This window comes from Hevea brasiliensis, chromosome 2 (genome assembly GCF_030052815.1).
Source record: "Hevea brasiliensis isolate MT/VB/25A 57/8 chromosome 2, ASM3005281v1, whole genome shotgun sequence".
In the NCBI taxonomy this organism is placed as follows: Eukaryota; Viridiplantae; Streptophyta; class Magnoliopsida; order Malpighiales; family Euphorbiaceae; genus Hevea; species Hevea brasiliensis.
This window is the reverse complement of record NC_079494.1, coordinates 18,579,505-18,606,410: the sequence shown is the minus strand read 5'-3', so window position 1 is coordinate 18,606,410 and position 26,906 is coordinate 18,579,505. Positions and strand designations below refer to the sequence as shown.

Sequence of the window (26,906 nt, the reverse complement as noted above, 5' to 3'; positions counted from 1 at the left end):
CCGATTTGCAATTAATTCAATATTTCTTTTGGCTCCCTGACCCAATTATTTGACTGGCTTAACAGTTCTTTTTCGTGATTTTCTCTTTTTCACTGTGTTCGTAATGGTCCTAAGGACCACAGCGTCACATTTTACGGTTCGAAATTTGAGTTTAAAATGACTTCGCAGTCCTTCCCGAGAAGGTCACCCATCACTGTGACTCTCGGCTCGTTTAACTTCTTATGTTCTGCTTTTCTTATTTATACTTAACTAATTGACAATTACTAATTATTTGTGTTTATGGCTTACCTAGTTGTCATAAGTGTGGTTCTAATCCCCTTAATTGTCCGGACCGACACCGGTCACCGGAACAGTAAAATATACCAGGCTATGCAAATAGGGGTGTTACAGTGAAGATCAAATTACATGGTAATCATGTGAAATTGTTTGATAAAGTGAGGTATGCTTCTAAATTTAAAAGGAACTTAATTTCTTTGAGTGAACTGGATTTTTCGGGTTATTGATGTTCCATTCATAGTGGAGTCTGAGAATTAACCGAGGTACTCTCGCGATCATAAAGACCAAAAAGATTAGCACAAAGAATCTTTATAAATTGGAAGGAAATAAATTGATTGGAAGAATGCAAGTTGAGATAAGGAGCAACATCAGTAATCATTAAATGTAAAAAAGTACTCAAGAGAAAATTAATTTTTATAGAGGTTGCAAAAACTAATTTTATTTGACTTAGAGGTGTAAATTGTTAAAATTCTAAGCCTAATTGAGATTAGGAGTTAAAATTAAATCAGTAGCACATAATTATTTATGAAGTTAATTAAAATAATAATAAAAAAAAGAGAGATTTGGTTGTTAAAATTCGGTAAAAACGAGTTGAATTGGAAGCAGCAACAAAGTCCAATTTGGACTTTGCCTTATGTTGCCGACATAAAGTGTGAGTGTCCTATGAGAGGAAGTGCATGTGAGGAAGTGCATGTGGCATTAAGTTAGAGAAGAGAGAGGTTCACCAAAAATCAAGGTGGAGTGCCACGAGATTGACTTTCAGTTGTTAGTTTGAGCTGCGTGCAGTGAAACAGACAGCCCTCATTTAATGTTTGACATCCAGAAGGTGCCCACCAACTCTCATTAATTTTTCTTGACACATCCAATGGTAGAAACCCATCAAACCACGCTCTTTTCACTCGCAGCAAATAACCATATAGTAGGTTGTGCATGTCTTACCATTTTAAAGTAGATATTTTCTTCCAACCTAGCATTATGAACTCTTTATTCTTCACTTATTGTTTTACCTCTTTCCTCTTCAACCTTTTTTCTTTCCATTTAGGTCAGAAAAAACTTAAACAAGAGATTGCCCCCTCCAGATTCTACCTAGATCACTCTCTGCTTTTATATGCTTTTGTTGCAGGCAATCCATAGTAAAAATTTTGGTATTCATCACAATGAACCCCTTGATCTCATTTGCAATGGCTTTTAAGGGTTGTGGTGGCCTTAGCCTTAATTAGTAGAGTAGCTCTGCCTCTCCCCTCCCCTCCCCAACTCGTGTTTGGATTTCATTGGCCATCAGGATGCTTCGTTGACTTGTGTGCTAGCAAAGCTCCCTTTTCCTTCCAAATGGTTCATGATCACAGTATTGAAACACATGATCCACATGCTATTTTACTATGCTTTTCTAGGCACACTTGAATCTGGTCTAGGTTTCTTATTTTGAGCAGATGCTAGCTCCATGCAATTAGGCTAGACCATGTTTGCCTTGTATTATGGCTTTAAAACCTTTATGAAAGAAAGTTCACTTTTTATTAAAAAATATATACATAAAATAAAATAAAAATACCCAAATCAATGTCAAAAATACCAATTGAGAAGTTCGTAATTTTATTAGGCAAATGCATAAGATTTTCCATGCACACATTAGCCTCAAACTAGGAAGTAAATATCAATATTTGCAATCGCTTCCGGAAAAAGATGCAACCTCTTGCTTCTCAATAACAACTTTCCAACCTTCTTAGCCTCTTTTATGGATTTTTCACCTTAGACGACAGAGCTTTAGAAAGAATAACCTCAGGGGTAGGTATTATAGTTGTGGGAGATTCTTGAGGAGTAAGATCAGAATGATCAATGGTTGATTGGATTTTGAGCATGTCAACCTCTCCATCACTCTTCATCATCACCACACTGCTCGGCAATCTCTCTGCAAAGAATGCTCTGTTCTTTCTGAGATGCCTATTACAGACAAAACTTTTTCATAAGCATGATTGAATCAATAGCCTGAACAAGAAAAATAGATTGGATAAAACTATTCTTTAGAATTCTAATTACAATATAATTAACCATTAAACAAAAGAAACTTAGGCTATGAATAAAGAAGAAGCATTTGTCAGAAAGTAATTCTTGATATATGTGTCTGTACCTATCAAGAACCACGAAGGTAGCATGAAGATTTGTGGTATGCTCAAGAACGACCAGCCTTAAGGGGTGCCCCACTGCCACTTTAATCAATGGAACCACCTACAAGTAGTGCATATAGCTGTTGGTATATCATACAAATTAAGGCATTTTCTCTGGTTAAAATCTAAATTTCCAATAAGATTTGAAAATAGATTAACTACCCCTTTTTGCTCGCAGAGCTCTATTATCCCTCGAACCTTCTGATACTTGAGGTCATTATTATTCTTCCAATCACTTCTACATTTCAATGCTGACAAATCCTCAAGAGCAAATGTCCAAACATCCAACCATGTCTTCAAAGACACTAGCTCAACAAAAAAAAAATCAATAAGCACAATAGCAGTAAAAGTTAATGGTATAAGAAGAAAAGCAAAATTGAAGAATAAGAACACACTTACAAGGGAGCGGGAGCCATGGCATGACACCAAGGAGGGTGATGGTGCAGCGAGTTCGAATGACATGATCAAGCGCCCACTGGAGGGGCTCCCGGGAGAACCCCTTAAGTGCATCCATTACAATTACCACATGCTTAACTATGTTTATTGAGCTGGGTGATCCCTGTGGTACAAAGACCTCAGCCAAAGTATTGTTTGTCATTGAAGTTCTTCGAGGTGATGATGTATCACTCTCATCTTCTCCTCTGATGCAAACAATCATTTCCTGCCTCTAAAAGATCTTAGGATATAAAATTATTGTGTATATATAGCCACGAACTACCTCCTTTTAACACACATGCACACAAATAATGTACATTTTCTTTGAGAGAGAGTGGAAAGAGTCAGGAGGAGATGAGAAGAAAGAGATCAAACAAAGTTCAGAGAGAATGGGGGGAAGAGATCTGTAGGTCCTTATTGCTAATAAATAAGAGAAACACTCTCATTGTTATTGGAAATATCTAATAAGGAAACATAGCATTGGTTGGAAATTACAAGGATGGATTAGCATAGTAATATTCAATACGATAAATGAGATGGCCAAGCCGTAGAAGTGAGCTGGCAATGTACCGGAATGCTGTTGCCCTGTTTTGAATTGGAGAAGCCAGAACCCAAAGTGAAAATCGGTAAAACTGATTCATTGGCCTCGCCGATGGCTTCAAGACGCTCACCAAAATTGCCACACATCTTCGGACCATACATATTGTCGGTTCCTAACAGGACTCATGAGCCAGTTGACGGGTTGGGGGTGGTGCAAGTTGGGGGGCGTAAGTAAGGGCAGGGACTCAAGTGCAAATAGAAAAATTACTCTTGAAAATTGCAATGCTCCGAACAAGAGTCTGAACTAAAGCCCATGGCAACACATTCTGCAAATGTAGAATCCAACAGAGCTTTGAAATTAAAACCCAGAACAATGAATGATACATATGGTACATGACCGATGCAGAACCACTTACAAAGCAAATTTCGGACATAAAATGAACATGAAAATCTAGAGGCATGCAACCAATCCATATTACACATTACAAAGTTGAAAATTAATTTTATGATCTTAGCTGCCACACATTTTATTTACGAGAGCACTTGTATGAGGATTCCATGGGCTGTATAAAGCAGCATGCAAAAGCTCAAGAAGATGAAGTAGGATTGGAAGTGGATGGATTGAATGCAATCTGCTCAGCACAAGTAAGATACTCGTGGGGCCCTGCCTCTTCTCGACCAACTCCCATCAAGTCCAAGTAATATTGATAATGTGAGATGATGTCGTTCATGGCATCAATATCACCCTGGCCACAAACCATATCACCATAGAGAATATTCATTGTTGTACCAAAACCAGGAACCCGCTTAGCCAAAGTATCATTCTTGGTGGGTTTCCAGTTGCCAACAAAGACATCATGGGCTGAGGGCTGTGACTTCTTAATTGGGGTCATCCACCTCCAAATTGCAGCCTGGAAGGCAAGGGTGGCATTTTGCTCTATGTACTCAGGATGGTTCAACAAATCCGCCTTTATACCTTCTCCAGTAGCGCCATAGTTGTAGTTCCTGTTACAATATAAGGAAGGAAAACATCATCCTCTGCATCATCTTATATAGGATATTCATAACAATGCAACAATATTGTGATCTCTATTCCCTGTTACATAATTCTAAATGAACAAACAACACCATGTGAAATTCTACATCACATAAATAAAACATAGATCTAATGGGTGACCCAGTGCTCAAATTCCACACTTGTAGGCCATGGGGAGGATAGATGTAGGCAGCCTTGCCACTACATTGCAGAGAGCTGTTTCCATGACTCGGACCTATGACTTCCAAGTCACAAATGAAGTAACTTTACCATTACACCAAATCCACTCCCTAAAACACAGATCTAATTGTAAAAAAATTAAAAAAAATAAATAAATCAAACTTTTTCGTATTTTTGTCCAAATCTTTTAATTTGGTAGTCTTGTCCCAATTTCAAAACATGGTTGCAAACTTACATTATAAAAAGTAATATTTTAATACTAATTTGAATAAAAAAATAGTCAAAATTAGTTGCAAGTCCTTCCCCATGCTATGATCAATCTTTTTATTCAACATGATTATAAAGTATTACTTTTTTTATTTCAATGTTGACCCATTTTGAATGATAAGATCTACTTGCAACAAAGTTTTGTAATCAGCACAAAATTGAAAAAATTCAAAATGTTTAGACAAAATTACAAAGACGCTAACAAGTAAGAATTTTTTTTGACCATTTAGGCCTAAAAAATATTACCTTCGTTTATGGTCTTATAGACTATATTTACCACTCGTCCTTTCTATCATTAATTACTGAAACCACACCAAAGACCAACAATTTTAAACTCTTGCACAATTACATAATTTAACGAATTTTCTCTGCATTGGTTCAAATTCTGTGGAATTCAATTGAATTCCATATATTGTGTGTTTGGTTTGAAAACATATTAGATTTCAATTTCAGAAATTAAATTCCATGAAATTGGTTATAACTAAAACCAATTCAATGGAGTTTGAAATGAACCCCACAAAACTAACACAACACATTTTTTTGGGAATAAAATGACCATGTATTCCTCACAAACACACCCTCTCCCCTACCTTTCTCTCCTCCTCTCCCCCTCCCTCTCTCCTACCTTTCTCTAAAGTAAGGATAAATGAATTTCAATTATGAAATTACAACAAACATAAATGATGTGGAACTCAATTGAATTCTGCATTTCAATTGTGTCATACCAAAGAAAAGTTCATTTTCAAATGACTTCTATTCTAGATTTGTAATTGATTTGAACCTAACACTATTTAAGTCATCGGTCATATCTCCAATAGAATCAACAAGTCTACAGAGAAAAGAAAATTAAAAAAAAAAATGGTTTAATCATAGACATTAGATGGCACATAATGTACCAGTAGATTGGCAAGGCACCACGGCCGTAATATTCAGCACCAGGAACACAAGGATAAATGTATTTGAAAAACTCATCACAATATGACTGGCTAGGACTCATTTCCTTGTTGTAGCAAAGACCCCAGGCCAATGGTCCTCCTGTGGCCACTCCATAACCACCTGAAATTATCAACAGCATTATTAATTAGTTATCAACCCAAGAAGTCTAATCAAGAAACATCGGATTAGTTATGAATGTTCAATTTCTTTTGTAATAAGAGAGTACCCGATAATTAAAAATTAAAAATCAAAAAGAAATATGTTCAATGTAGATTTCATTCAACCCTAAGAAATCATGATACCCATCATCAGATATTCACATTCAGATTCATGTATACCACAGGCAGACTAAAGAAGAGAGGAAGCATGCAAAACGGAGGGGAAATCATGAACTAACAAGAGGTTTTGCTGCCAACATGACCAAGGAAAGCAGATATTTCCTTCATCTGCATGAGCTTTCCACCGGTGGTGCCAAAACCGAGGGGCTGGTAAATGGCTGAAGCCGCAATGAAAGATTGATAATCCCAAAAGCCAACAGCGTGAGCGACGGGGGAATTTCTCTTTGAGAAGAGATTCTCAAACTGGTAAGTCTGGAAGAAATCTGAAATTGTCTGATTGCAACAGTATATAGACCAATCTTTGCACTCCCATCCTCTGGTACACACCTTCTTCCCCTTCACCATCTTCACCACCGTCTTCTCTGAATCATCACCATTAGCTGCCAGTGCCCAATTGACCAATAACAAAGCCACAACCATCAAAATGCGCCTACTCTTCTTCTCCATCCTTCTATGGGGAATGAGGGTTTCTAGATCTGATTACGATTTTGCTTCGACTGGAGTAGAGAGGAAACTAAAAGAGAACTTGCCAGTGTTAGATCGACCGTCTTTTTCAGGTTCCGTAAACCAGCAATGACATATGTGCTTAAATCGCGTGCAGGTTTGTGAAAGATCAACGGTAGGTTTTGTCGTTGTGCCAATAGATGTTCGATGATTAAGCAAGTACAGGCTGGAATTGAAGAGTTGGGCATGACCCCACCCAAGTCTTCCACCGACAACAAAAATGGGAACGGGGAATAACTAATTTTCCTGATTATTAATTTTTTACTTTACTTGCAGCCGCTGTAGAATAGAAAAGTAGGACTGTCAAAATATTTTTCCGTTTCCGACATAAGAAAATAAAAAGAAATTAGATAAAAGAAAATAAATTATTTTATTAGTTAATTTAAAAAATAAAATATACTAATTTAAATTTAATATTAAAAAAAACATAATTTCTCACATAAAATTTTATACAAAAATATAATTTATCTGTTTTATAATTTTTTTATCGAAACCAATCAATAACGTAACTAATACTGACTAATAAATTAAAAAATTATATATATTTTTATGCATAAAAATACTAATAAATGATAATTAATTTATATTTAAGTTAAATAAACCCATGAAAATTAAAATATCATGCAACTATATGTAAAATATATAAAAATAATATATAAAAATAATATTAATCATTCAAATATGTATCAATATTAAATAAAAAAATAAAAAAATTAATCTATTTTAGTCTATATAAATATTATTAAATTTGAAAATATATTTATTTTTTTTATATTGACAATAATAATAAAAATTTTGTGATCATATTCACATGTAACTATCTTCATAAGGATAACATCTATGACATACAAAAACTTATAAATAGGTTTTGCCCATCGAAAAGAAAAGACATAAAAATGTAACAAAAAAAATCACATTATATATCAAAATTAATTAAACTTTTATATTATTACACGAAAATATATTGTTTAAATGTAAAAACTTATCCTTTACTAATATTTAAAAAAAAATGTATAGCTAATAAATATTTGTCATTGAATAGATCAGAATTTCATATATATATATTGATATAAATACAAATCTTTACTTAATTAAATAATTAAATTTTAATAATAATTTTATAATTATGTCAATTTAATAGTAAATTTTTTAATAGTAATTTTTATAACTTAATATTATAAGTTTATAAATATTTATAATAATTAAAAAAATAAATTATTAAAAATGAGATTCGGTATTTATAGTTGCTTATTAATTTTGTTATAATAAATTAAATAATTTTAATGTATTAATAATACTTCTAAAATTAAAATATAGAATTATGATAGGATTTTTGGTATAAATAAAATTATTATTAAAATTTTAATTTATATTAACTATAGTAATATTAAAAATTAAAATTATTTATAAATTTAGTGACAAATAAGTCGCCATTAAATAGTATTAGTGACGGATAAATCATTGCTAAAACGTAATAGAGACGAATTTATTTACAATAGCTTCTAATTGTTAAAAAGTATTAGCAACGAATGCTTTGTTACCAAAGATAATTAGGGACTAATTGTATTTAATATTAGCTACAAATTCATATATTTGTGATTAAAAATACATTTTTATTGGTATTTTTACAAGTAATATAAGAAAAAGTTACTATTTGGTCTTTGGGTTTTGATCGATATTGTAACTTAATTATTGTATTTTAGAAATTAAATAATTTAGTCTATCACTTATACTTTCGTCAAAATCAGACTCATTCCTTATAATATTCTCGTTGGTTTAAGTAAAATGATAAATGTAACACCCTCACTGTAGTAATTCTATACATTCTACTGTTTCAGTGATCAGTATCGGTCCGGACAGCTAGAACGTCTGGAAAAATATTTAAACTAGAGTGAGAAACCATAATTAACTCAAATATTAATAAGAAAAATTTAGGAAAAATTTTAGAAATAAAATACAATCAAGTTAAATGAGCCGGTACCCTAGCGATGGGTAACCCAGTGGAAAGTTGCGGTCCTCGCAACTAGGAGCCCTAAACCAGGGAGAAAATTAATAAGATAATTTTTGAAACTCCAGAGAAGAGTTATTGAGGTTTCTCTGGCATTAGAATGCCAAGAAAATACTTAGAAAATTTTTTCGATCGGTACAGACGATTTTGGCTTAATAAGCCAAATGGAGGGCATTTTGGTCATTTCGTCTTCAGAGATGATTTTTGGCCGACTTATCCAGTTAAGTAAATAATTATTGTGATCTAAAATATGAATAAATATTGCTAAAAGTTTAATTGAAAATAAATAGAAAGAAAAGAAAAAAAATAAAGAAAAATAGGACTTTTGACATCATATGATGTCATTTAAAATCACCCACCAATTATATTTAGATAAACACTTATTAAACTATTAAAAAGAGACAAATTTGACCCAAATTTTTGTTGTCTTCTTCATTTTTTTTCAGCTGCCCGAATTGCTTCCATTGAAGCACTCCCTCAAATTCTCTTCATCTACCTTAAACTCTCCTCACCATATTTCCCCTAACTTCCAATATTAAAAATTGCCCTAGACTCTAGCTAAAGTGTTTGGCTGCCAAGAAATTTAAAGAAAGTGAAGGAATTGAAGTGGGAAAAAAATCTCTCAATTAAGGTTAGTGACCAATTTTCTATTCCCTCTCTTAATTTATACTTAGGTGTTTAATTTAAGTAAGAAATTGTAAGTGAAATGCATGAGAACTCCTTGCATGCTCTCCTCTAAATTTCAACATCCTTGACATGAGTTAGGGTTAGGAGAATTCTTTGATTTAAAGTGACATATTAGCTATCCCTAGTATAAATTATATGATTAGTATAGCCATTAAGAGTAAGATGCATGAATTGAATGCTTGGTCAATTAGGGTTAGGGTTTTGAAACTCAATTTTGGAGGTTGATGTAACTGAGCTTAACTTAATGTTGTAATGGTCAATTAGTGACCATTTGGCTGTGTATAATGAGGAATTGAAGTGAATGGTAGCTTTGGATTTGAGGTTTGGTGTGCTGCCTTGAGTGCCCTACAGGTTTGAATGTGAGTCCAGCATGTTTGGACAACTATAACTTGGATTGTGTAGGTTCAATTAGTGCAAGGCAAATTGGACATGAAATTAAACACATAATGACACATTTTTTGGAAGGAACTCTGTCTAGAAACTAAACATAGGATGCTCTAAAAATTGACCAAATCCGGGTGACTTACATTCTGCCTGGGCAAAATAACTTCATTTGGTCATAACTCGGTGTAGAAAGGTCCAATTGACCTGAATTTTATACCGATAGAAAGCTGAGACATAGCCCTACAACTTTCATGAAGAAAATAAACCCAAATTTTGACCATAACATGTCCAAAAGCTGACCTGCAGTCAGTGTACAAAAAATGCAGAATTGATTCTGCCTAGAAATTCTGGAAAAATTGTAATCTCGCCAGTTATGGTGTTTAGGCAATAACTTGAGCTACAAAACTCCAAATAAAGTGATTCAAAAAGTAAAATGTAACTAGACACAATAAGGAACAACTTTGATGAATAATATTTGGCCAAATTCTCACTGTAGAATGGCCTAATAGAATAGTGAACTCTAGCACCAAAAAACTGAAATTTTGATTTATTCTCCATTGGTTAGGAGTATGGATTGGCAACTAATGCCAACACTTTTGGGAACCAAAATATGGTAAATTCATGTGATTAGGATTCATATAGCTATTATGCATTGGAAAGTCAACAATTTGACCTAAATAGTAAAATGAATAGTAACCTCACATGTAAAGCATGAAAATTCAATCAATAACTTGGTAATGTGCCCTAGTACACCTAGTAAGATTGATTTGGATAGGTTAGCATGCCAATAGGGTTCAATTAGCAGTGCTGCACATGGCATTATGCCGTTCTATGATTTTATGGCTTTTAACCATTCTGATATTATGATGATACTTGGCCTTGTGCCTAATGTTATTACAGCTTATCAGCTATTCTGTTACACACCGGGAGACACTATGTGACTAATGATGTGATGGCCCGAGGTACTTGGTACCCAGTGATAATTTACCCTTTTATCCAGTCCAGTCATCTAATATAGGTTACTTGGGCAACCAAAAAAATGAAAGTTGATAAATTTAATGAAATAATGGATATAACAAGTGCCAAATAAATAAGACTACAAATAATTATCAAAAATTTGTCTGCATGAGACATCAATATACACACTGCATATTTATTTTCTTTTAATTTTTTTTTTATTTTATTATTGGCACCACTAAGCATTATTATTTAGCGCGTTACTTTTTGTTACGCGTAGGTACTAGAGATATGAAGAGCGATCCCAGTAGACCCCTGTCAGAGTGAGAGTCAGATCTGCTAGTGTCCTGTGTCACCTCTCAGCTCCAGTGCATTGGTAGGATGCTAGGCTATATTTTGTATTTTGTATTTTTATAAATTTTGTAATTAAACTTTATCTTGTCATGTATATTAAAACTTATGTGATTATGTATTAATGAAATTATCTGTAAATGGTGTTCATAAATAAAAGTTGAGTATTTATTTATGATTTGAGTATAAATATGATGTGAATTGAATGATTGGAAAGTTTGAGAAATAGCTAAGAAATTGTTAAAAGTTGATGTGATAATTGACAGTTGTGGAATAAAATGATTATTGGAAGTGTTTTTCACAGGTTCCGAAGAACTGTTTTCTCCATTTTTAGTCAGTACTCTGCCGAATTTTCTATAAAATTTTTGGAACCTTAAATGAATTTATAATTTTTATAAATGACTTAAATGAGTCAAATCTCCCAAATTGCATTTCATCATCATAAAGAAATAAATTAAGGAAGGATAAAAAATAATTGAGATAAAATATGGTGTTCCGGTACACAGTGTGGCATATCTTACTCGGATATATTGTAGATGGGTAAAGGGTGTCACAATAAATATATCATTTATTTAATTAAGAAAAATTTACCATTTGGCCCATGAGGTTTGACTCATGTTATGATACGATCCCTATATTTTGGAAATTTAATGTTTAGTCCATCACTTATATTTCACTTCAATTAAAATTAATTGTTATCAAATAAATTAATTCTTTATGTTCTATAAAAGTTCAAGAAAAATTTTAATAAGAAAAAAATTTCTAATAATTTTAGTATTTATCAGATATAGGGATTAAATTGTTTAATTTCCAAAATATAGAAATCAAGTTGCAATATAGGTCAAAACCCAAGAACCAAATAGTAAATTTCCCTTAATTGAAATAAGGGTATATTTATTTTTAAACTAACGGCTATATTGGACGATGTAGAGAAAATGGACCAAACTAATTCTACCCTAAAAACTAGATTAAGGAGAAGAGGTTTGTCCAAGTCTTATATATAACTTAAATACCTCATCTCAAACCAATAAGACAACACACTCCTCACACTCAGCCACAAACATTTGAAACATAAAATTTACAAGCAAACACATCTACAAGTGATCCAACATAGAAGCATGGTACGTTTTAATATAATGTAAAGAAAATAAATTGGATTTAACTCCACCCCCAAAAGCTAGCTTAAATAGAGAAGATTTGCTCAAATCTTATATCTAGTTTAAAAATCTCACTCCAAACTAATGTGGGACACCAGATAAAAGAATCTCTAATTTGGATGGAAACATAATTGATAGACTAAATCGTTCAATTTTCAAAATGCAAAGATCAAATTATAATATTATTAAAATTCAAGGGCCAAATAGTAAATTACTCATAATATAAACAACGAAGAGCAGTTTTGTCTATCCCAATGTTATCCTCATGTGTATATATATATATATGTGTGTGTGTGTGTGTGAGAGAGAGAGAGAGAGAGAGAGAGAGAGAGAGAGAGAGAGAGAGAGAGAGAGAGAGAAGGGGAAACATTAGCATTCCCAAAAGTGCCCTACAATCTTTAAGTTAATTATAATTATATATTTATTAGTTAAATTAATTTTAATATTTATATAAATTTAAAATTTTTAGTTGTACTTATACTTAACTTCAATTAAATATAAGTTTTTATAACAAATAATTAACTAAAATAAGAAATTAATGATAAAAAATAATTAATCTATAATCTATAATATGTAATATATACTAAGCATATAAATATATGAAGGGGCATTGGCTTTGTAAAAAATACCCTAAACCCTTTACATTATTTACAATATTACAAATTCGAATGCTACTCAAATTTTAAATGTAATAAAAATATTCTATTACCAATAAAATTATAAATTTTGATAAATATCGATTTTTATATATATGTAGAAGTGTGAATGTTGTTTTTAAGATAATGTTTTGATATATAAATAGAATTATAAATATTAAATAGTCTTTTATATCTAGGATTATGATTATATATTTTTTTTTCCTATGATTACAATTGATTTTTAGGTATATATAATTTGGGAAGAAAATTAATTATTAAAGTTTGAGTAACTTTTTTTTTATCATCGAATTGGATGATTTAATAAGGATGCTAGCTAATTAATCTTTTTTTATTGGATTGAAATATTATTAACTGTCCTATTCATAATAAAATTGTTTGCTTTTATATTTATGCAACTATAATTAAATACACATAAATTATTATATAATAAATGAAATTCATATATTAAAAATAATTATATATAATAATTAATTCCTTTAATTTATTGGTTTTTATTCATAAGTGGCATTAGATACTTGCAATCAGCCTTAACAATAAAGAGAAAATTTTATCTATTAGTAATTAAGAGGCGTTTGATATATATTTTTTTTAATTATAAGATTAAAAATTAAAATAAAAAATAAAAAATAAAATTAATAATTAAAAAAAATTACATTAATATTTAATTATAGTTTTATTTTTATTTTTTTGAAATAATTAGTTGAGTTGAGTTGAAATGATTATAGTTTTGATATTAACATAAAAAAATACATTTGAACAAAAAATTTTCAAATTATATAATTTTATTTGTGAAATAAAATAATAACTTCATGTAAAATGGTATAGAAATACAGTCCAATTTTATTTAGGATTACCGAGTTAAACATATAAAAAATTAAAAAATATAAATTAACTTTAATGAAGATTAAAATACATTGAAAATCAATATGCTATGATAATATTATATTACGTGTGAAAATTAATAGAAATTTTGTCACAAATACTCTTCATTATTTATATTATTTATAAAAAAAATACTAAAAATATATATGCAAATTCGTCACTAATAATAAAGCTTAATAATAACAAATTCGTTGCTAATAACTTCTAGCGGTAATGTATTTGTTGCTAATAGCTTTAAACTATTAGCAATAAATATATGAGTTTGTTATTAATAAAATAATACAAACAAATTTGCCATTTAAACATTTTGGCGATGATAAATTCATCACTAATAATTTTTAACAATGAAGTTTATGCAAGAAACTAAATTTATAAAAAAAATTAATTATAATATTATTATAATTAATGTAAATTAAAGTTATAAATTTATTTGAATAATAATTCTATTATAAACAATTCTATTACAATTTCTAATTTTAAAATTATATAAATTTATAATTGTAATTCCATAAGTATTATTAATTCATTAAAAATTATTTAATTTATTATAATCAAATTAATAAACTTTAAACATTGAATCTCACTTCCACTAATTTATTTTTAATTGTTCTTAATATTTACAAATTTATATTATTAAATTTTAATTAACAAAAGAAAAATTAATTGTACATGCTTTAAAAATTAATGAATTAGAATTAATTATTTCACTTCGACTATAATTTTTATGTTAATACTCTAAATCCTAATGCCACAAGTAATCTTTACAATAATAAATTCTAAAATAGAAAAATCTCTCAATTAATATCTACAAGAAATTAAAAAAATAGCTACTAAATTTACCAACTAAATATCATTCTATTTAGTAGGTAATTTCAATTACTGACTAATTACCAACTAACTCTTAAATTAACAATAATTGATTGTCGCTACTAATTATTGACTAATTATTTTTGTTGTTAATTACCTACTAAACATATTGTCGATAATATGAAAAATTTAGTCGGTAATTTGTCGCCAAGACATAAGGTCGGAAAAGGATTTAGCTACTTTTTGCCTACTAACATTTAGTCGGTAATTACCTACTAAACATATAGTTGGTAACATTTAGATCATAGTTGATAATTTTATTGCCAAACCTTATTATAGGAAGGGAGTTAGCTACTTTTTGCCTATATATATTTAGTTGATAATTACCTACTAAAATTATAGTCAGTAAGATGCAAGATATAATCGATAATTTTGTTGCTAAACTTTACAATAGAATGAAAGTTAGCCACTATTTACCAACTAAAAGTTAGTCGGTAATTAGCTACTAAGATTATTGTCGATAATATGTAAATATGAGTTGGCTTTTACCTACGAATTATATAGTTGATACTATACAAAATTTAGTCGGTAAGGAATGGAAATTACCTACTATTTGCTAACTTAAATTTAGTCGGTAATATTTTTAATAATTTAAAATTTATTTACCTATAAAAGGGACAATAGCTAAATTTTATAAATCGTTTTATGCATATTAATTACCTATTATGTGACACCCCTCACCCTACTACAGTGTAGCCGAGCAAGACATGTCACACTCGGTGTCGGAGGATCCTATTTTATCTTACTTTATTCCTTTACAAATTTTGTTCTCGTTATATTTTAATATCAATTATCTTTCTATGGAGAAACCAGCGGAGTTTCCCCTATTTCTATTACCATTTGGCGTATTTCACTATTCACCTATTTGAAATTCAACAATATTTTCAATATAAAATCTCATAATCATCTCATATTTCAATATCATCCATGCATTTCAATTCTCATATTCATTTCCATCCACTTTCCTTCATACTCCATTCACATATCAAAATTCTCATATTTCCATTAATTTACATAATTTGCAAATTAATTGAATAAATTTACAATTTACCTGATATACAAATTAATTACATATGGACTAATCATTTTATTAATTTACATCACATAAATATTACTTACAAATTCTTAGTTTACAATTCTTAGTTTACATTATAACATACAAAATATTTATAATATACAAAATACATAAAATGACTTATATGGGCCCTATCTACATGCATTGCTGAGGAGGTGACAACCTTGAACCCTTCTGACACTTCTGCAGATTTGGACTTCAAAATCCCAATTTAATATCCACTGGGTTTTACCTTCAATACCTGCGCGAAGGAAATAAATCCATTGCGCTAAGCATTTCTACTTAGTGGTGCAATAATATAACAAGAAATAATGTATACAAATAAAGAAAGAATCAAGCATTCTAAATATTCAAGTATCAATTTGATTTAAAATGACATTTCTAGTATTAATTATCTTATATGCTAATTCGTTCTTCTTTAGAAGTACTGAGTTTATAGCCTTATAGTAATAATATTCAATATATATTTTATTCTAGGAGTATTGTATTTGAGGCCTCTCTACGATTCTGCAAATTGTATTTTTGTTATGTTTCTATTGCTAATCTCTTTTTTACATTTTATTTAATACTTTCTAATGTTTTTAATTGCTAATATGCTTAAATAATTTCAATAATTTACACTGTCCAGGTAACCTATGACAGGCTGACTAAACTAGATAATGGGTTGTTGGCACTAGACACCGTGGTGCCTCGGGCCGTCGTACCATGGGACGTGGAACGTCAACCACGTATGTAGTCAGTATGGCTAAAAAGCCATGATAACACATAATCGGGCATAAAAGCCATAAGTGCGGGCATAAAGCCACAAGTGTGAGCATAAAGCCATGAATATAGGCATAAAGCCTTTTGCAGTACTACTAAAATAATACCCTATTGGTATGCCAATCTATCCAATCTGACACACGTGTCTAGGCAATACATGGTCACATAGTACTATTAAATGTTAATATATTGTGTTTTATGACTTTATTATTTCATGATAAATTCTAATTATAATTTATACATTCATTTGATCATTCATATGATCGCAATTCTCATCAATTATCCTTCTATATCATTGTACTCAAAGTATTAGTTCTTTTCACAATAATAAGAACTAATGTCTCATTCATACATTAATATAATTAATTTATTCATTCATTATGTCATTCATATGATCACAATTTATAACAATTATTTCATTATATATTCCATTATATATATTTGTTGTAACATTCTAAACTTTATTTCCTAGTGGAAATACAATATCTATACTCATTTTCATCTAATGCATATATTCATGAATATCATTTATATAATTCATAATTTATCAATTACATCATCTATTTTTCCTTTCTAATTCCTTATCTAATTTATTACATCATTTTACATGTCCTTAGGTTCAATATTTTCATTTATGTTGATTTCCAAACCACATTTCAAAATATATTAACAATGTCTCCTAAGTTCTATTTGTGATGAGAATACAATTCTCGTCTACCTATTCTCATAATTTAGGTATACATTAAGTCCTTTAAGTGGGGTACCATTGACCCTATTAGCAACTTAAGTTTTTGGTAGTTACTATTCACTTGACCATTTCCCTTCAAAGGTTAACTTTTTAATTCATAATATGTACACAAATATTTGATACATATTTATACCACATTTTGGGTTCTAAGTTTATTGGCATTGATTGCCAATTGCAATTTAAAGCCTCCTAATATTATTTTCAAAAATTTAGTTTTTGTGTCCTATGTTTACTGTTCCATTGGTCTAAGCTACAGTGAGAATTTGACAAATTTTTCTTCATCAAAGTTATTCTTTTATGTGTTTTCTTTAATTATCTTTTGGAATCACTCCATTTGGAGTTTTGTAGCTCAAGTTATGGCCATTTTACCATAACTGGCCGGATTAACCTGTACCTAGAATTTCTGGGCAATTTGGTTCTGCCAGATTTGGTGTCCTAAATTGAATTAACAATTTGAATTGGTTAGGTTCAGAATTTGAGTTTGTGTTCTTCATGAAAGTTGTTCTAAATTGTCTAAGCTTTCTATCGATATAAAAGTTAGGTCAATTGGATATTTCTACTATGAGTTATGGCCAAATGAACAAACACTGTTCATTTGGTCACTTTTATCAGGTCCAGAATTGGTTATCCGGATTTGGCCAATTTTTAAGTTATCCTAAGTTTGTTTTTTGGGCAAGGTTTCTTCATCAAAGTTGTGCCATTATGTGCCTAGTTTGATGTCCAATTGGCCTTGCACCCATTGAACCTACACAACTCAAGTTACAGCTGCCCAAACTTGCTGGACTCACATCTAGCCCTGCAGGTCCTATGAGGCAGCATACCACACCTCAAATTCAAAGCCATAATTCACTTCAATTCCTCATCAAACATAGCCAAATGGTCACTAATTGAATATTAGGACCTCCATTCACCAACACATGAGCAAAACCCAAATTTATCACAAACCCTAATTGGTCATAATTTCCTCCAATTCATGCAAATCATTCAATCCTCCATTCTAATATATTTGTATACAATCATCATCATGCATAAACATAATTAAACTCATCAAACTAACCACACATCAAGGCTGGCTAAAATTTATATTTCTAAATTCATGCATAAATTTCAACCTTTTTCCTTGTAATTTATTCATACTCAACCTTAATTTTAATTTTAGAAAGGAAGAAAAGAGTGAGACTAGCACTAACTTTGTGAGAAAAATTTTCTCTTAGCTAATCTTAAATTTTTCCTTCACTTTCTAACCCTTTCTTGGCTGCCAAACACTCTAGGAGGACTCAAGAATTATTTTTAGTGTTGGGGCTTGGATGTTTTGGGTGAGAAATAAGGGAATTTAAGCTTGAAGAAAAACAAAAATGGAGGAGGAGAAAAGGACTCTCGGCTGGCTGAAGAAGAAGGAGAAAAACCAAAATTTTTTTGTCCATTTTATCTATTTTAATTGTTTTAAGAAGGCTTGTTCCATTATGATTGGTGGGAGCTTGTTAAATGACATCATTATGATGTCAAAATTTGAGGTTTCTTTCATTTTTTTTTCTTTTCTTTTCTACTCATTTTTAATTTAATTTTTAACAATATTTATTCATATTTTATGTCATATATTTATTTACTTAAATAGACAAGTTGGTCAAAAATCTTCTCTGAAAGTGAAATAAGCAAAATGCCCTCCGTTTGGCTTAAGGAGCCAAAATCGTCTGTACTGATTGATAAAAGTTTCTGAGCATTTTCTTGGCATTCTAATGCTATCAAAACCTCAATGACTCTTTTATGGAGTCTCAAAAATTATTTCATGAATTTTTCCCTGGGTTTAGGGCTTCTAGCTGTGAAGACAGCAAGTTCCCGTCAAGGTCACCCATCACTAGGGTGCCGACTCATTTAACTTGTATTTTATTTGTTAAATTTTTCTAAATTTTTCCTTATCATTATTTGAGTCATTTATGACTCCTCATTGTAGTTTACAAATAGTTCCAGACATTCTAGCTGTTCGGACAGATATTGGTCACCGGAACAGTCGAATTTACGGATTAGCTAAAGTGAGGATATTACAATTCTTCCCCTCTAACAAAAATTTCATCCTAGAAATTTACTTGATGTAAATAGTCGAGAAGCTGCTACCTCTTTATTTCATCACCTTACTCGAGAAAATAGATCTGCATTAGTATTACCTCGACTCATATGAATGCAAGGCATATTATGCACACAATCTTATTCTATCTATCGATGTCTAGGAAACCCTAAACCGTGCTCTGATACTAATAATTGTGACACCCCTCACCCGACTACAGTGTAGCCGAGTAAGACATGTCACACTGGGTGCCAGAGCATCCTATTTTATCTTACTTTATTCCTTTACAAATTTTGTTCTTGTTATATTTTAATATCAATTATCTCTCTATTGAGAAACCAACGGAGTTTCACCTATTTCTATTACTATTTGGCGTATTTCACTATTCAACTTTTTGAAATTCAACAATATTTTTAAAATAAAATCTCATAATCATCTCATATTTCAATATCATCCATAAATCTCATAATCATCTCATATTTCAATATCATCCATGCATTTCAATTCCCATTTTCATTTCCATCCACTTTCCTTCATACTCCATTCACATATCAAAATTCTTATATTTCCATTAATTTACATAATTTGCAAACTAATTGAATAAATTTATAATTTACATGAAATACAAATTAATTACATATGAACTAATCAATTTATTAATTTACATCACATAACTATTACTTACAAATTCTTAGTTTACATTACAACATACAAAATATTTATAATAGACAAAATACATAAAATGACTTATATGGGCCCTATCTACATGCATTGCTGAGGAGGTGATAACCTTGAATCCTTCTGACACTTCTGTAGATCTGGACTTCAAAATCTCAATTTAATATCCACTGGGTTTTGCCTTCAGTACTTGCGCGAAGGAAACAAATCCATTGCGCTAAGCATTTCTGCTTAGTGGTGTAATAATATAACAAGAAATAATGTATACAAATAAAGAAAGAATCAAGCATTCTAAATATTCAAGTATCAATTTGATTTAAAATGACATTCCTAGTATTAACTATCTTATATGCTAATTCATTCCTCTTTGGAAGTACTGAGTTTATAGCCTTATAGTAATAATATTCAATATACATTTTATTCTAGGAGTATTATATTTGAGGTCTCTCTACGATTCTGCAAATTGTATTTTTGTTATATTTCTATTGCTTATCTCTTTTTCACATTTTATTTAATACTTTCTAATGTTTTTAATTGCTAATATGCTTAAATAATTTTAATAATTTACACTGTCCAGGTAACCTATGACAGGCTGACTAAACTGGATAATGGGTCGTTGGTACTGGACATCGCGGTGCCTCGGGCCGTCATACCATGGGACATGGAACGTTAACCACGTATGTAGTCAGAATGGCTAAAAAGCCATGATAACACATAATCGAGCATAAAAGCTATGAGTGCAGGCATAAAGCCATGAATACAGGCATAAAGCCTTTCGCAGTACTGTTAAAACAATACCCCATTGGCATGCCAATCTATCCAATCTGACACACGTGTCTAGACAATACATGGACACATAGTACCATTAAATGTTAATATATTGTGTTTTATGACTTCATTATTTCATGACAAATTCCAATTATAATTTATACATTCATTTGATCATTCATATGATCGCAATTCACATCAATTATCCTTCTATATCATTGTACTCAAAGTACTAGTCCTTTTCACAATAATGAGAACTAATGTCTCATTCATACATTAATATGATTCATTTATTCATTCATATGATCACAATTTATAACAATTATTTCATTATATATTCCATTATATATATTTGTTGTAAGATTCTAAACTTTATTTCCTTGTGGAAATACAATATCTAGACTCATTTTCATCTAATGCATATATTCATGAATATCATTTATATAATTCATAATTTATCAATTACATCATCTATTTTTCCTTTCTAATTCTTTATCTAATTTATTATATCTTTTTACATGTCCCTAGGTTCAACATTTTCATTTATGTTGATTTCCAAATCACATTTCAAAATATATTAACAATGTCTCCTAAGTTCTATTTTTGATGAGAATACAATTCTCATCTACCTATTCTTATAATTTAGGTATACATTAAGTCCTTTAAGTGGGGTACCATTGACCCCATTAGCAACTTAAGTTTTTGGTTGTTACTATTTACTTGACCATTTCCCTTCAAAAGTTGACTTTTTAATTCATAATATTTACACAAATTTTTGATACATATTTATATCACATTTTGGGTTCTAAGTTTGTTGGCATTGATTGCCTATTGCAATTCAAAGCCTCCTAAAAGTATTTTCAAAAGTTCAGTTTTTGTATCCTATGTTTACTATTCTATTGGTCTAAGCTACAGTGAGAATTTGATAAATTTTTCTCCATCAAAGTTGTTCCTTTATGTGTCTTCTTTAATTCCCTTTTTGAATCACTCCATTTGGAGTTTTGTAGCTCAAGTTATGGCTATTTTACCATAACTGGCTGGATTGACATGTATCTAAAATTTCTGGGCAATTTGGTTCTACCAGATTTGGTGTCCTAACTTGGACTAGCAATTTGAATTGGTTAGGTTCAGAATTTGAGTTTGTGTTCTTCATGAAAGTTTTTCTAAATTGTCTAAGCTTTCTGTTGATGTAAAAGTTAGGTCAATTGGATATTTCTACTTTGAGTTATGGCCAAATGAACAAACACTATTCATTTGGTCACTTTTACCAGGTCCAGAATTAGTTACCCGGATTTGGCCAATTTTTAGGTCATTCTAAGTTTGTTTTCTGGGCAAGGTTTCTTCATCTAAGTTGTGCCATTATGTGTCTAGTTTTAAGTCCAATTAGCGTTGTACCAATTGAACCTACACAACTCAAGTTACAGCTGCCCAAACTTGCTGGACTCACATCCAGCCTTGTAGGTCCTATGAGGTAGCATACCTAACCTCAAATCCAAAGCCACAATTCACTTCAATTCCTCATCAAACACAACCAAATGGTCACTAATTAACCATTAGGACTTCCATTCACTAACATATGAGCAAAACCCAAATTTGTCACAAACCCTAATTGGTCATAATTTCCTTCAATTCATGCAAATCATTCAATCCTCCATTCTAATACATTTGTATACAATCATCATCATGCATAAACATAATTAAACTCATCAAAATCATCAAACTAACCACACATCAAGGCTGGCCAAAATTTATATTTCTAAATTCAGGCATAAATTTCAACCTTTTTCCTTGTAATTTATTCATACTCAACCTTAATTTCAACTTTAGAAAGAAAGAAAAAAGAGTGAGACTAGCACTAACCTTGTGAGCAGAATTTTCTCTTGGCTAATCTTAAATTTTCCTTCACTTTCTAACCCTTTCTTGGCTGCCAAACACTCTAGGAGGACCCAAGAATTATTTTTAGTGTTGGGGCTTTGAGGTTTTGGGTGAGAAATAAGGGAATTTAAGCTTGAAGAAAAACAAAAATGGAGGAGGAGAAGAGGACTCTCGGCTGGCTGAAGAAGAAGGAGAAATACCAGAATTTTTTTGTCCATTTTATCTATTTTAATTGTTTTAAGAAGGCTTGTTCCATTGTGATTGGTGGGAGCTTGTTAAATGACATCATTATAAAGTTTTCTTTCATTTTTTTTCTTTTCTACTCATTTTTAATTTAATTTTTAGCAGTATTTATTCATATTTTATGTCATATAATTTATTTACTTAAATAGACAAGTTGGTCAAAAATCATCTTTGAAGGCGAAATTGTGATACCCCTTACCCGTCTACAGTGTAGCCGAATAAGATATGCCACAGAGTGTACCGGAACACCATATTTTTATCTTAATTATTTTTTTTATCCTTCCTTAATTTATTTCTTTATGGTGATGAAATGCAATTTGTAAAATTTGACTCATTTAAGTCATTTATTGAAATTATAAATTCGTTTGAGGTTCCGAAAATTTTATAGAAAATTCGGCAGAGTACCGGCTAAAAATGGAGAAAACAGTTCTTCGGAACTTGTGAAAAACACTTCCAATACTTGTTCAAATCCACAACTCCAAATATGTCATTAATTTTTAATAATTTCTCATCAATTTCTCAAACTTTCCAATCATCAAATTCACATCATATTTATACTCAAATCATAAATAAATGCTCAACTTTTATTTATGAACACCATTTACAGATAATTTCATTAATACATAATCACATAAGTTTCAATATACATGACAAAATAAAAGTTTAATTACAAAATTTACAAAAATACAAAATACAAAATACAAAATATAGCCTAGCATCCTACCAATGCACCGTAGCTGAGAGGTGATACAGGACACTAGCAGATCTGACTCTCACCCTGACTGGGGTTTACTGGGATCGCGCTCTGTATCTCCAGTACCTACGCATGGCAAAAAGCTACGCGCTAAGCAATAATGCTTAGTGGTGCCAATAATAAAATAAAAAGAACTAAAAGAAAATAAATATGCAGTGTATATATTGATGTCTCATGCAGATAAATTTTTGATAATTATTTGTAGTCTTATTTATTTGGTACTTGTTATATCCATTATTTCATTAAATTTATCAACTTCCATTTTTGGTTACCCAAGTAACCTATACTGGATGACTGGACTGGATAAATGGGTAAACTGGCACTGGGTACCAAGTACCTCGGGCTGTCACACCATCGATCACATAGGTATCTCCTGGTGTACAACAGAACATCTAATAAGCTGTAATAATTATTAGGCACAAGGCCAAGTATCACCATAATATCAGAATGGCTAAAAGCCATACAATCACAGAATGGAATAATGCCATGTGCAGTATTGTTAACTGAACCCTATTGATATGCCAACCTATCCAAACCAATCTTATTAGGTGTACTAGGGTACATTACAAAGTTATTGATTAAATTTTCATGCTTTACATGTATGATTACTATTCATTTTACTATTTAAGTCAAATTATTTACTTTCCAATGCATAATAGCTACATGAGTCCTAATCACATGAATTCACCACATTTTGGTTCCCAAAAGTGTTGACATTAGTTGCCAATCTATACTTTTAATCAATGGTGAATAAATCAGAAATTTCAGTTTTGGGTGCTAGAGTTCACTATTCTATTAGGCCATTCTACAGTGAGAATTTGGCCAAATATTCTTTATCAAAGTTGTTTCTTATTGTGTCTAGTTACATTTCACTTTTGAATCACTCTATTTGGAGTTTTGTAGCTCAAGTTATGGCCTAAATACCATAACTAGCCAGATTGCAATTTTTCTAGAATTTCTAGGCAGAATCAATTCTACAGTTTTTGTACATTGAATGCAAGTGGGTTTTTGGTTATGTTATGGTCAAAATTTGGATTTATTTTCTTCATGAAAGTTGTAGGGCTATGTCTCAGCTTTCTATCGGTATAAAATTCAGGTCAATTGGACCTTTCTACATTGAGTTATGACCAAATGAATGAACACTGTTCATTTGATCATTTTGCCGAGGCAGAATGTAAGTCACCCAGATTTGGTCAATTTTTAGGGCATCCTATGTTTAGTTTCTGGACAGAGTTCATTCACTAAAATTGTGCCATTATGTATCTAATTTCATGTCCAATTGGCTTTGCACTAATTGAACCTACACAACCCAAGTTATAGCTGCCCATCTAGACCTGTAGGGCACTCAAGGCAGCACACCTAACCTCAAATCCCAAGCTACCATTCACTTCAAATCCTTATTATACTCAGCCAAATGGTCAGTAATTGACCATTAAAACTTCCATTTACCCACACATAAGTAGAATCTCAAGTTTTTCCCCAAACCCTTAATCCAACAACTTCAATACTTCATATACATGCAATCAATGAGTTAAGGCATCAAGTTCATATTCAATGGCAGCCATGTACAACTATAATTCATTCAAATTAAAGGAAACCTAATGTACCCTAAGGCTGCTGAAATTTGGTGAAATTCAGCCATGCAAAATTTATTTAAATTAGCTTAGTTTCATACTCAATTCATGTTCTCCATGATGTATACACAAAGTAATTAAGACTAATTGGCACTAACCTTGATTTAGCTAATTCCCAAAGCTTGAGAACTCCTCTTTTTCTCTTTCTTTTTGCTGCCTAAGACTTGCTCTAGGTGTAAGGGTAAATATTTGTGAAGGGAAGCTAGGGTTTTGGGGTGATTTGGGTGGTGAACTCAAGCTTGATCAAAGCTTCCATGAAGGTTTTCTTTCCTCTCTTTCTCTCTCTCTCTCTATGGTGCGGCTGCCCAAGATTGAAGATGACATTTATTTTTTTTTTCTTTTCTTATCCCTCTTTAATTCTTCTTAAGTGTATTTGCTGAAGTCCAATCGGTGGACAATTTTTATTTCACATTTATGACTCCATTTTTCATTTCAAAATTTTTTTTCCATTTTCAATCTTCTTTTCTTCACTCATTTTTAATTTAATTTCTAAGCAATATTTATTCATATTTTATGTATTATATTTTATTTACTTAATTGGACAAGTTGATTAAAAATTATCTTTAAAGACGAAATGACCAAAATGCCCTCCGTTTAGCTTAATGAGCTAAAATTATCTGTACCGATCGAAAAAAATTTTTAAGCATTTTCTTGGCATTCTAATGCCATAGAAATCTCAATGACTCTTCTCTAAAGTCTTAAAAATTATTTTATGAATTTTGTCCCTGGTTTAGGGCTTCTAGCTGCGAAGACTGCAACTTCCCACTGGGTTACCCATCGCTAGCGCACCGGCTCATTTAACTTGGTTGTGTTTTATTTCTAAAATTTTTCCTAAATTTTTCTTATTAATATTTGAGTTAATTATGATTCCTCACTTTAGTTTAAATGATTTTCTAGATGTTCTAGTTGTTCGGACCGACACTGGTCACCGGTACAGTAGAATGTACGAAATTGTTACAGTGAGGGTATTACAACTCTTCCCCTCTAATTTAAATTTCATCCTTGAAATTTACCTGATCCAAATAGTTGATGGAACTATTGCCTCATCGTCTCTTCACTTTCCCAAGTTGTCTCCTCGGTGTTGTGGTGTCTCCAAAGCACTTTCACTAGTGGAATATGCTTATTCCTCAACTCTTTCACTTCCCAAGCCAGGATCCGTATTGGTTCTTATTCATATGTCAAATCGGTTGTACTTCAATTTCTTCCATGGAGATGACATGTGAAGGATCTGAGCAGTATCTTCTTAGCATAGATACGTAGAACACATTGTGGATCTTGTTTAGCTCTGGTGGTAAAGCTAACCTGTAGGCCACTAGTCCCACACGTTTAATGACTTCATATGGGCCAATGAACCTAGGGCTTAACTTACCTTTTCTTCCAAACCTCAACACTTTTTTCCATGGTGACACCTTGAGGAACACCTTATCGCCAACTACATATTCTATTTCTTTTCTCTTCAAGTCGGCATAGGATTTCTATCTGTCAGAGGTAACCTTCAGATTGGCTTTGATTAATTTTACTTTCTCCTCAGTCTGTTTCACCAGGTCTGGCCCTACCAATTTATCTTCGCCCAATTCAGTCCAACACACTGGAGTTCTACATTTCCTCCCATACAGTGCTTCATACAGGGCCATTTGGATGCTAGCTTGGTAGCTATTGTTGTATGCAAATTCTGCCAGTG

General features: G+C 31.3%; 2 protein-coding genes across 3 annotated transcripts; both read right to left on the bottom strand.

Moving 5' to 3' along the window:
* Positions 1-1,811: 1,811 nt before the first annotated feature.
* On the bottom strand, positions 1,812-3,464 carry LOC110645318 (uncharacterized). 2 transcript variants are annotated; one of them, XM_058134820.1, is made up of 4 exons: positions 2,838-3,464; positions 2,601-2,743; positions 2,402-2,499; positions 1,812-2,259 (listed from the first exon to the last, which is right to left on the bottom strand). In XM_058134820.1, exons 1-4 carry the CDS (start codon positions 3,094-3,096, stop codon positions 2,235-2,237), a joined length of 525 nt encoding a protein of 174 aa, XP_057990803.1. In that variant the 5' UTR covers positions 3,097-3,464; the 3' UTR covers positions 1,812-2,234. The 2 variants fall into 2 exon arrangements, with proteins under 2 accessions (XP_057990803.1, XP_021654121.2); XM_021798429.2 differs by having other exon boundaries at positions 1,812-2,214.
* Positions 3,465-3,746: 282 nt separating this feature from the next.
* Positions 3,747-6,764, bottom strand: LOC110645317 (chitinase-like protein 1). The gene is made up of 3 exons (XM_021798427.2): positions 6,230-6,764; positions 5,793-5,952; positions 3,747-4,418 (listed from the first exon to the last, which is right to left on the bottom strand). The coding sequence occupies exons 1-3, from the start codon at positions 6,615-6,617 to the stop codon at positions 4,001-4,003; spliced, it is 966 nt and encodes a 321-aa protein (XP_021654119.1). The 5' UTR covers positions 6,618-6,764; the 3' UTR covers positions 3,747-4,000.
* Between the last annotated feature and the right edge of the window lie 20,142 nt (positions 6,765-26,906).

Coding starts and splice junctions, on each gene's coding strand:
- LOC110645317 (XM_021798427.2), bottom strand. CDS start 6,617: ATGGAGAAGAAGAGTAGGCGCATTTTGATGGTTGTGGCTTTGTTATTG. Junction 5,953..6,229: donor TGTTGGCAGCAAAACCTCTT/GTTAGTTCATGA, acceptor TGATAATTTCAG/GTGGTTATGGAGTGGCCACA. Junction 4,419..5,792: donor GGTGCCTTGCCAATCTACTG/GTACATTATGTG, acceptor ATATTGTAACAG/GAACTACAACTATGGCGCTA.
- LOC110645318 (XM_021798429.2), bottom strand. CDS start 3,096: ATGATTGTTTGCATCAGAGGAGAAGATGAGAGTGATACATCATCACCT. Junction 2,500..2,600: donor AGCTCTGCGAGCAAAAAGGG/GTAGTTAATCTA, acceptor CACTACTTGTAG/GTGGTTCCATTGATTAAAGT. Junction 2,215..2,401: donor ACCTTCGTGGTTCTTGATAG/GTACAGACACAT, acceptor TGTCTGTAATAG/GCATCTCAGAAAGAACAGAG.